Raw genomic sequence first — 12,504 nt, 5'->3', positions numbered from 1 at the left:
TAGGCTGGGTTTGCCTCACCTCAAAGTGAACATACAGAATGAAAGGCAGTTGCAGGGCCTCTCAGAGGCCGGCTGGACATTTATCAGTTCTCTATGACAGACAGAGTGTGACACAATGAACTCACTAGGGCCTTAACAATGAACTCACTAGGGCCTTAATAATGAACTCACTAGGGCCTTAACAATGAACTCACTAGGGCCTTAATAATGAACTCACTAGGGCCTTAATAAGAACCAGAAGAAAGTGAACTAATCCCAGATCAGAAGCAACAAATAGTTACATAACACCCAGAAGGGCATGATTGTCATTTACATCACTTATCTTTCAGTTATTGCCTGATTCTACTAGGATGTTAAGTACTTCTATGCATGAAATAATAATAATAGTAGTAAAGATGTGTTTCCTGCTCCTAACTGGATTCAACTTGTTATTACAAGCCTTACCCATGTTTAACCAGCAGCAGTGTTGAGATAAAGGGCTGGGGGAGCTCCCGGGGACCCCCACTGTTGCCTCATCATTAACCAGAGAAGAGAAACAAACCGGGCTGGGTTCAGAGGTCGCTCAGGAAGGCCACGCTCAGCAAGACGATTAAGCGGCCCGGATTTCAGAGACGCTAATTATCGAAGCTCAAAGGACCCTGTGTGTGTGTGTTGTATGAGTGTGTGTTTGTTCACACTGTGTGTGTGCGTGTTGTGTGTGCGTGCATCCACACTGCATGCGTCTACCCTAGTGCCCTCAGGATAATGTATGGCGGCTTGCTCTGTTTTAATTGGGATACTACTACCCATGCTGCAGTGCTCTCCCTGCGAGAGAGATCGATGACCTCTGACAGACACTTAGGGGTTACACAGTGAGGGCAGCCTCCAAGGTTCAAAGGCCCTCTGTTTACATTCGATCCAGTTGCCCCCAGGGCTCCTATGCATTAAAACCTATTTAGTCCCTACACAACACCTTTGAAAGTCAAGCAGCTAACACATGCTACAAATACCAACAAATAGTGTGCTTTAATATGGTGGGTAGACTTCCTCTTAACTTAGAAATAAACACATGCATGTGTAATGTCCTTAGAGCGTTGGGTTCAGTCATTGTCGAACACATGGAACTGGGGTTTTCAGCAACAGAATGCAGAGGAAGGGTGTTAAGATGAACTCGTGCGAGCGTTAGTTGCACCCCTTCAAAACAGAGGATTCATATTTTGCAGCCTCTGTTGACGGAAACTTTACCTCGCCACATAGCAAAGACGAGTAAACACAGAGTGAACTTTCAACTACCACCCGAGACACGTTTGATGTCGGGGGCATTGTGCAACTTCATAAGCTCCTGTTTTGTCACAACATCTGCTTGTCAACCTCGCTTTCAACTCAACGCTGTCGACGTCAAAAGTGACCCAAAACAGGGGGATTGAAAAAAGAGAGAGAAAGACAAAATAGTTTCTTCTAAGGTCATGATTTAGCAATTAAAGCCTGTGATGGAATATGATATTTCACCCCTATATTTCAGATTAGGATAGATCTAATCTTCTTTGTTTTCAAACATAAAAACAGTGACTTGTGTTTATTTTTAAATGTTTTATACTGCCCAGCTAAAAGGCACTTTGAAGCCACAGTCTGAAATCTGGGAATCTTTTCAACGGTCATTTCAATTCTTTATATTTTTTCTTAAAAAACTAATCTCAGACTGTAGCTTTAAAGCCTCCCACATGTCCAAACAGAGCGAGATGAGAGAGAGAGAGAGAGAGAGAGAGAGAGAGAGAGAGAGAGAGAGAGAGAGAGAGAGAGAGAGAGAGAGAGAGAGAGAGAGAGAGAGAGAGAAAGGGTAGAATGGGGGGAAGAATGGAGAAGAGGAGGAATGGCCTGGTGGTTTTGATTCATGAACAGAGAGGAGAGTTCCTCTGGCTTTAACTGCTCTCAGTCTGAGGAGATTAGGTTTAATGTTAAACATATGGTCCTGGCCAGAGAGGAGAACCTTCAAACAACACCCCTGACGTCATGGCCAGGGAAGGGGAGCGGGAGAGAGAAAGAGAGGGGGGGAGAACGAACAACACCCCTGACGTCATGGCCAGGGAAGGGGAGCGGGAGAGAGAAAGAGAGGGGGGGAGAACGAACAACACCCCTGACGTCATGGCCAGGGAAGGGGAGCGGGAGAGAGAAAGAGAGGGGGAGAACGAACAACACCCCTGACGTCATGGCCAGGGAAGGGGAGCGGGAGAGAGAAAGAGAGGGGGGGAGAACGAACAACACCCCTGACGTCATGGCCAGGGAAGGGGAGCGGGAGAGAGAAAGAGAGGGGGAGAACAACACCCCTGACGTCATGGCCAGGGAAGGGGAGCGGGAGAGAGAAAGAGAGTGGGGGAGAACGAACAACACCCCTGACGTCATGGCCAGGGAAGGGGAGCGGGAGAGAGAAAGAGAGTGGGGGAGAACGAACAACACCCCTGACGTCATGGCCAGGGAAGGGGAGCGGGAGAGAGAAAGAGAGGGGGGGAGAACGAACAACACCCCTGACGTCATGGCCAGGGAAGGGGAGCGAGAGAGAGAAAGAGAGGGGGGGAGAACGAACAAGTGTGTGCATGTGTGTTAATGTGTGTGTGTGTGCGTGTGTGTGTGTGTGATAGGCACCTAAAAGGTACCTAAAACCCTCATATCTTCCAGCTAATCCCACCTGGGTTCCGTATTGCTGTATGCAAGGCGGTGCAAATACATAAATAGGATTCTATATATGGATTAAAGGCAAATCTGAACATTGTGAAACAACTAGAATCAAACACTAAAGTCTACCTCTTGGGTATAAAACCTGGCTAACTAACTGGGCCAGGTTTCCACACCACCTGTGAAGTGCCTGGACCAAAGCCTGGCTAACCTTCGCCTCAGATGCCTCTGGATGTTACACAAAGGCATGAGAGATAGAAAGAGAGAGAGAGAGGAGAGAGAGAGATGAAAGAAAGAAAAAACCTAGGAGGTAGAGCGTAGACATTTAAACATGTAGATGAATTTGTCTGCAGCATTACGTTAAACTTGGTGTGTGGTATATATGTGTGTGTTGTAAAAGTGTGTGTGTGTGTATTTGTGTTAAAGCAGGGAGGGAAGGGGGGAATGTATATTGTTTCTCACAGCTGAACGTTTGTGTGCTTTTTTTTTCTTCCAACAAATCTTACAAAAAAGGCCAAAAACAGGAAAAGAGAAGTGTTTACCTGAGCAGACTTGGCAAGCTTCTGACTGTATTCCTTCTCAATCTGCTTTAGCCTGGTGTTTGTCTGCATCACAAAGTGGAGAGAGGGAAAGAGAGAGTAAGAGATTTGCATACAGACACACACAAGACATAGAGGGAAAGAGAGAGAGAGACAGTGAGGTTTGAAATTGGACCTGTTTGTAGGAAGTACACACACACACACACACACACACACACACACACACACACACACACACACACACACACACACACACACACACACACACACACACACACACACACACACACACACACACACACACACACACACACAGCCGTTGACCCCTGTCTCTTGGCAGTGTCCCCTGCCTGCATGTCGCTGGGCTGGCGTTACGCTGGGCACAGTGCCAGGCTCCACACCCCTGTGGCAGCAGCAGCCAGTGAGTGGCCCGGGGGCACACCGCTCCCTCTGATGCCCTGCCAACCATTCATCACTTAACAGGAAGAGGGGGAGAAATCAGCCACGGCTGCCAATTATCAGGGAAAAACAGAAGGAAACTGGGACAGGGGAGACACAACATGGAGGAAGAACATACAGACCAACAGACACAACATGGAGGAAGAACATACAGACCAACAGACACAACATGGAGGAAGAACATACAGACCAACAGACACAACATGGAGGAAGAACATACAGACCAACAGACACAACATGGAGGAAGAACATACAGACCAACAGACACAACATGGAGGAAGAACATACAGACCAACAGACACAACATGGAGGAAGAACATACAGACCAACAGACACAACATGGAGGAAGAACATACAGACAGACAACATGACACAACATGGAGGAAGAACATACAGACCAACAGACACAACATGGAGGAAGAACATACAGACCAACAGACACAACATGGAGGAAGAACATACAGACACAACATGGAGGAAGAACATACAGACCAACAGACACAACATGGAGGAAGAACATACAGACACAACATGGAGGAAGAACATACAGACAGGAGGAAAGAACAACAACATGGAGGAAGAACATACAGACCAACAGACACAACATGGAGGAAGAACATACAGACCAACAGACACAACATGGAGGAAGAACATACAGACCAACAGACACAACATGGAGGAAGAACATACAGACCAACAGACACAACATGGAGGAAGAACATACAGACCAACAGACACAACATGGAGGAAGAACATACAGACCAACAGACACAACATGGAGGAAGAACATACAGACCAACAGACACAACATGGAGGAAGAACATACAGACAACAGACACAACATGGAGGAAGAACATACAGACCAACAGGAGGAAGAACACAGACATGGAGGAAGAACATACAGACCAACAGACACAACATGGAGGAAGAACATACAGACCAACAGACACAACATGGAGGAAGAACATACAGACCAACAGACACAACATGGAGGAAGAACATACAGACCAACAGACACAACATGGAGGAAGAACATACAGACCAACAGACACAACATGGAGGAAGAACATACAGACCAACAGACACAACATGGAGGAAGAACATACAGACCAGACACAACAGGAGGAAGAACACAGACATGGAGGAAGAACATACAGACCAACAGACACAACATGGAGGAAGAACATACACAGACCAACAGACACAACATGGAGGAAGAACATACAGACCAACAGACACAACATGGAGGAAGAACATACAGACCAACAGACACAACATGGAGGAAGAACATACAGACCAACAGACACAACATGGAGGAAGAACATACAGACCAACAGACACAACATGGAGGAAGAACATACAGACCAACAGACACAACATGGAGGAAGAACATACAGACCAACAGACACAACATGGAGGAAGAACATACAGACCAACAGACACAACATGGAGGAAGAACATACAGACACAACATGGAGGAAGAACATACAGACCAACAGACACAACATGGAGGAAGAACATACAGACACAACATGGAGGAAGAACATACAGACACAACATGGAGGAAGAACATACAGACACAACATGGAGGAAGAACATACAGACCAACAGACACAACATGGAGGAAGAACATACAGACACAACATGGAGGAAGAACATACAGACCAACAGACACAACATGGAGGAAGAACATACAGACCAACAGACACAACATGACACAACATGGAGGAAGAACATGGAGGAGACAACAGACACAACATGGAGGAAGAACATACAGACCAACAGACACAACATGGAGGAAGAACATACAGACCAACAACAGAGGAAGAACATACAGACATGGAGGAAGAACATACAGACCAACAGACACAACATGGAGGAAGAACATACAGACCAACAGACACAACATGGAGGAAGAACATACAGACCAACAGACACAACATGGAGGAAGAACATACAGACCAACAGACACAACATGGAGGAAGAACATACAGACCAACAGACACAACATGGAGGAAGAACATACAGACCAACAGACACAGACATGGAGGAAGAACATACAGACCAACAGACACAACATGGAGGAAGAACATACAGACCAACAGACACAACATGGAGGAAGAACATACAGACCAACAGACACAACATGGAGGAAGAACATACAGACCAACAGACACAACATGGAGGAAGAACATACAGACCAACAGACACAACATGGAGGAAGAACATACAGACCAACAGACACAACATGGAGGAAGAACATACAGACCAACAGACACAACATGGAGGAAGAACATACAGACACAACATGGAGGAAGAACATACAGACACAACATGGAGGAAGAACATACAGACCAACAGACACAACATGGAGGAAGAACATACAGACCAACAGACACAACATGGAGGAAGAACATACAGACCAACAGACACAACATGGAGGAAGAACATACAGACCAACAGACACAACATGGAGGAAGAACAACATGGAGGAAGAACAGACCAACAGACACAACATGGAGGAAGAACATACAGACCAACAGACACAACATGGAGGAAGAACATACAGACCAACAGACACAACATGGAGGAAGAACATACAGACCAACAGACACAACATGGAGGAAGAACATACAGACACAACATGGAGGAAGAACATACAGACCAACAGACACAACATGGAGGAAGAACATACAGACCAACAGACACAACATGGAGGAAGAACATACAGACCAACAGACACAACATGGAGGAAGAACATACAGACCAACAGACACAACATGGAGGAAGAACATACAGACCAACAGACACAACATGGAGGAAGAACATACAGACCAACAGACACAACATGGAGGAAGAACATACAGACCAACAGACACAACATGGAGGAAGAACATACAGACCAACAGACACAACATGGAGGAAGAACATACAGACACAACATGGAGGAAGAACATACAGACCAACAGACACAACATGGAGGAAGAACATACAGACCAACAGACACAACATGGAGGAAGAACATACAGACCAACAGACACAACATGGAGGAAGAACATACAGACCAACAGACACAACATGGAGGAAGAACATACAGACCAACAGGAGGACAACATGGAGAAGAACATGGAGGAAGAACATACAGACCAACAGACACAACATGGAGGAAGAACATACAGACCAACAGACACAACATGGAGGAAGAACATACAGACACAACATGAGGAGGAAGAACATACAGACCAACAGACACAACATGGAGGAAGAACATACAGACCAACAGACACAACATGGAGGAAGAACATACAGACCAACAGACACAACATGGAGGAAGAACATACAGACCAACAGACACAACATGGAGGAAGAACATACAGACCAACAGACACAACATGGAGGAAGAACATACAGACACAACATGGAGGAAGAACATACAGACACAACATGGAGGAAGAACATACAGACCAACAGACACAACATGGAGGAAGAACATACAGACCAACAGACACAACATGGAGGAAGAACATACAGACACAACATGGAGGAAGAACATACAGACCAACAGACACAACATGGAGGAAGAACATACAGACACAACATGGAGGAAGAACATACAGACCAACAGACACAACATGGAGGAAGAACATACAGACACAACATGGAGGAAGAACATACAGACACAACATGGAGGAAGAACATACAGACCAACAGACACAACATGGAGGAAGAACATACAGACACAGACACAACATGGAGGAAGAACATACAGACCAACAGACACAACATGGAGGAAGAACATACAGACCAACAGACACAACATGGAGGAAGAACATACAGACCAACAGACACAACATGGAGGAAGAACATACAGACACAACATGGAGGAAGAACATACAGACCAACAGACACAACATGGAGGAAGAACATACAGACCAACAGACACAACATGGAGGAAGAACATACAGACCAACAGACACAACATGGAGGAAGAACATACAGACAACATGGAGGAAGAACATGGAGGAAGAACATACAGACCAACAGGAGGAAGAACACAGACCAACATGGAGGAAGAACATACAGACCAACAGACACAACATGGAGGAAGAACATACAGACCAACAGACACAACATGGAGGAAGAACATACAGACCACAACAGACCAACAGACACAACATGGAGGAAGAACATACAGACCAACAGACACAACATGGAGGAAGAACATACAGACCAACAGACACAACATGGAGGAAGAACATACAGACCAACAGACACAACATGGAGGAAGAACATACAGACCAACAGACACAACATGGAGGAAGAACATACAGACACAACATGGAGGAAGAACATACAGACCAACATGGAGGAAGAACATACAGACAACATGGAGGAAGAACATACAGACACAACATGGAGGAAGAACATACAGACAACAGACACAACATGGAGGAAGAACATACAGACACAACATGGAGGAAGAACATACAGACACAACATGGAGGAAGAACATACAGACCAACATGGACACAAACATGGAGGAAGAACATACAGACCAACAGACACAACATGGAGGAAGAACATACAGACCAACAGACACAACATGGAGGAAGAACATACAGACCAACATGGAGGAAGAACATACAGACCAACAGACACAACATGGAGGAAGAACATACAGACACAACATGGAGGAAGAACATACAGACACAACATGGAGGAAGAACATACAGACACAACATGGAGGAAGAACATACAGACACAACATGGAGGAAGAACATACAGACCAACAGACACAACATGGAGGAAGAACATACAGACCAACAGACACAACATGGAGGAAGAACATACAGACCAACAGACACAACATGGAGGAAGAACATACAGACACAACATGGAGGAAGAACATACAGACCAACAGACACAACATGGAGGAAGAACATACAGACCAACAGACACAACATGGAGGAAGAACATACAGACCAACAGACACAACATGGAGGAAGAACATACAGACCAACAGACACAACATGGAGGAAGAACATACAGACACAACATGGAGGAAGAACATACAGACCAACAGACACAACATGGAGGAAGAACATACAGACATGGAGGAAGAACATACAGACCAACAGACACAACATGGAGGAAGGACCAACAGACACAACATGGAGGAAGAACATACAGACCAACAGACACAACATGGAGGAAGAACATACAGACACAACATGGAGGAAGAACATACAGACACAACATGGAGGAAGAACATACAGACCAACAGACACAACATGGAGGAAGAACATACAGACCAACAGACACAACATGGAGGAAGAACATACAGACCAACAGACACAACATGGAGGAAGAACATACAGACCAACAGACACAACATGGAGGAAGAACATACAGACCAACAGACACAACATGGAGGAAGAACATACAGACCAACAGACACAACATGGAGGAAGAACATACAGACACAACATGGAGGAAGAACATACAGACCAACAGACACAACATGGAGGAAGAACATACAGACACAACATGGAGGAAGAACATACAGACACAACATGGAGGAAGAACATACAGACACAACATGGAGGAAGAACATACAGACACAACATGGAGGAAGAACATACAGACCAACAGACACAACATGGAGGAAGAACATACAGACCAACAGACACAACATGGAGGAAGAACATACAGACCAACAGACACAACATGGAGGAAGAACATACAGACCAACAGACACAACATGGAGGAAGAACATACAGACCAACAGACACAACATGGAGGAAGAACATACAGACCAACAGACACAACATGGAGGAAGAACATACAGACCAACAGACACAACATGGAGGAAGAACATACAGACCAACAGACACAACATGGAGGAAGAACATACAGACACAACATGGAGGAAGAACATACAGACACAACATGGAGGAAGAACATACAGACCAACAGACACAACATGGAGGAAGAACATACAGACACAACATGGAGGAAGAACAGACCAACAGACACAACATGGAGGAAGAACATACAGACCAACAGACACAACATGGAGGAAGAACATACAGACCAACAGACACAACATGGAGGAAGAACATACAGACACAACATGGAGGAAGAACATACAGACACAACATGGAGGAAGAACATACAGACCAACAGACACAACATGGAGGAAGAACATACAGACCAACAGACACAACATGGAGGAAGAACATACAGACCAACAGACACAACATGGAGGAAGAACATACAGACACAACATGGAGGAAGAACATACAGACCAACAGACACAACATGGAGGAAGAACATACAGACCAACAGACACAACATGGAGGAAGAACATACAGACACAACATGGAGGAAGAACATACAGACCAACAGACACAACATGGAGGAAGAACATACAGACCAACAGACACAACATGGAGGAAGAACATACAGACCAACAGACACAACATGGAGGAAGAACATACAGACCAACAGACACAAGGAAGAACATACAGACCAACAGACACAACATGGAGGAAGAACATACAGACCAACAGACACAACATGGAGGAAGAACATACAGACCAACAGACACAACATGGAGGAAGAACATACAGACCAACAGACACAACATGGAGGAAGAATATACAGACCAACAGACACAACATGGAGGAAGAACATACAGACCAACAGACACAACATGGAGGAAGAACATACAGACACAACATGGAGGAAGAACATACAGACCAACAGACACAACATGGAGGAAGAACATACAGACCAACAGACACAACATGGAGGAAGAACATACAGACCAACAGACACAACATGGAGGAAGAATATACAGACAACAGACAACATGGAGGAAGAACATACAGACCAACAGACACAACATGGAGGAAGAACATACAGACCAACAGACACAACATGGAGGAAGAACATACAGACACAACATGGAGGAAGAACATACAGACACAACATGGAGGAAGAACATACAGACCAACAGACACAACATGGAGGAAGAACATACAGACCAACAGACACAACATGGAGGAAGAACATACAGACCAACAGACACAACATGGAGGAAGAACATACAGACCAACAGACACAACATGGAGGAAGAACATACAGACCAACAGACACAACATGGAGGAAGAACATACAGACACAACATGGAGGAAGAACATACAGACACAACATGGAGGAAGAACATACAGACCAACAGACACAACATGGAGGAAGAACATACAGACCAACAGACACAACATGGAGGAAGAACATACAGACCAACAGACACAACATGGAGGAAGAACATACAGACCAACAGACACAACATGGAGGAAGAACATACAGACACAACATGGAGGAAGAACATACAGACCAACAGACACAACATGGAGGAAGAACATACAGACCAACAGACACAACATGGAGGAAGAACATACAGACACAACATGGAGGAAGAACATACAGACACAACATGGAGGAAGAACATACAGACCAACAGACACAACATGGAGGAAGAACATACAGACCAACAGACACAACATGGAGGAAGAACATACAGACCAACAGACACAACATGGAGGAAGAACATACAGACCAACAGACACAACATGGAGGAAGAACATACAGACACAACATGGAGGAAGAACATACAGACCAACAGACACAACATGGAGGAAGAACATACAGACCAACAGACACAACATGGAGGAAGAACATACAGACCAACAGACACAACATGGAGGAAGAATATACAGACCAACAGACACAACATGGAGGAAGAACATACAGACCAACAGACACAACATGGAGGAAGAACATACAGACACAACATGGAGGAAGAACATACAGACCAACAGACACAACATGGAGGAAGAACATACAGACCAACAGACACAACATGGAGGAAGAACATACAGACCAACAGACACAACATGGAGGAAGAACATACAGACCAACAGACACAACATGGAGGAAGAACATACAGACCAACAGACACAACATGGAGGAAGAACATACAGACCAACAGACACAAAGTGTTAAAGGCAGACGGACAGACAGATGGAAACAGAGACGGACAGACAGACAGACGGAAGGACAGATTGACAGACAGACAAAATGTGATAAAGGCAGACAGACAGAAGGACAGATTGACAAACAGACAACATGTGATAAAGGCAGACAGACAGAAGGACAGATTGACAGACAGACAAAATGTGATAAAGGCAGACAGACAGAAGGACAGACAGACAGCAGTGTTTTTGACTTGTGCATTCTGGGTTTTATTCTTTGTCCACTTGGAAAGGTCATTAACAGCCAACTAGAACCACACATAGATAAGACATTTCACAATAAGCAACCAATTACTATCTCTATATAATGACTCATCACGGAGAGGGTACAGAGCACTGTGAGATAAATATGTAGATATCACCTCAACATCAACTTTATATAGCTCTGATGTCACAGACATGTCTGTACAGGTTCAGTGTCAGTCTGGTCTTTCTATACCTCCACTGTGACTGGTTCTGTTCTAACTCTCTCTCTCTCCCCCCCTCCCTCTCCCTCGCTCCCCCCCTCCTCCCTCTCGCTCTCCCACTCCCCCCCCCCCTCTCTCTCCCCTCTCTCTTTCTCTCTGAATGTTGAAACACTGCTGAAATACAGGATGACTCGAGCACAGAGTACCGGCGAGATTCCACAGGTCAGTCCTGACAACAGATTAGTACTGTCTAAACATCACCCTTTCAGATCAGCTCTCTTCTGGTGGCACTGACAGACAGACAGACATTAAGAGACAGACTCTCTGTAATGCTCTGTATTAGCAAACACACCC

The 12,504-nt window shown here is 45.0% G+C and overlaps 1 protein-coding gene across 11 annotated transcripts in view; it reads right to left on the bottom strand.

The window, feature by feature from the left end:
- The window catches only part of cep112 (centrosomal protein 112), a 315,718-nt gene that overhangs the window by 62,830 nt on the left and 240,384 nt on the right, over positions 1–12,504 (bottom strand). For all 11 annotated transcript variants that reach the window (XM_052516010.1, XM_052516014.1, XM_052516012.1 and 8 more), the window contains one exon: positions 3,192–3,254. In XM_052516010.1, the coding sequence (XP_052371970.1) occupies positions 3,192–3,254 (63 nt within the window). The remainder of the gene's footprint in view (positions 1–3,191; positions 3,255–12,504) is intronic.

This window comes from Oncorhynchus keta, unplaced genomic scaffold (genome assembly GCF_023373465.1).
Source record: "Oncorhynchus keta strain PuntledgeMale-10-30-2019 unplaced genomic scaffold, Oket_V2 Un_scaffold_3567_pilon_pilon, whole genome shotgun sequence".
NCBI classification, from domain to species: Eukaryota; Metazoa; Chordata; class Actinopteri; order Salmoniformes; family Salmonidae; genus Oncorhynchus; species Oncorhynchus keta.
The sequence above is the reverse complement of the archived record's forward strand: the minus strand, read 5'-3'. Positions and strand labels throughout refer to the sequence as shown.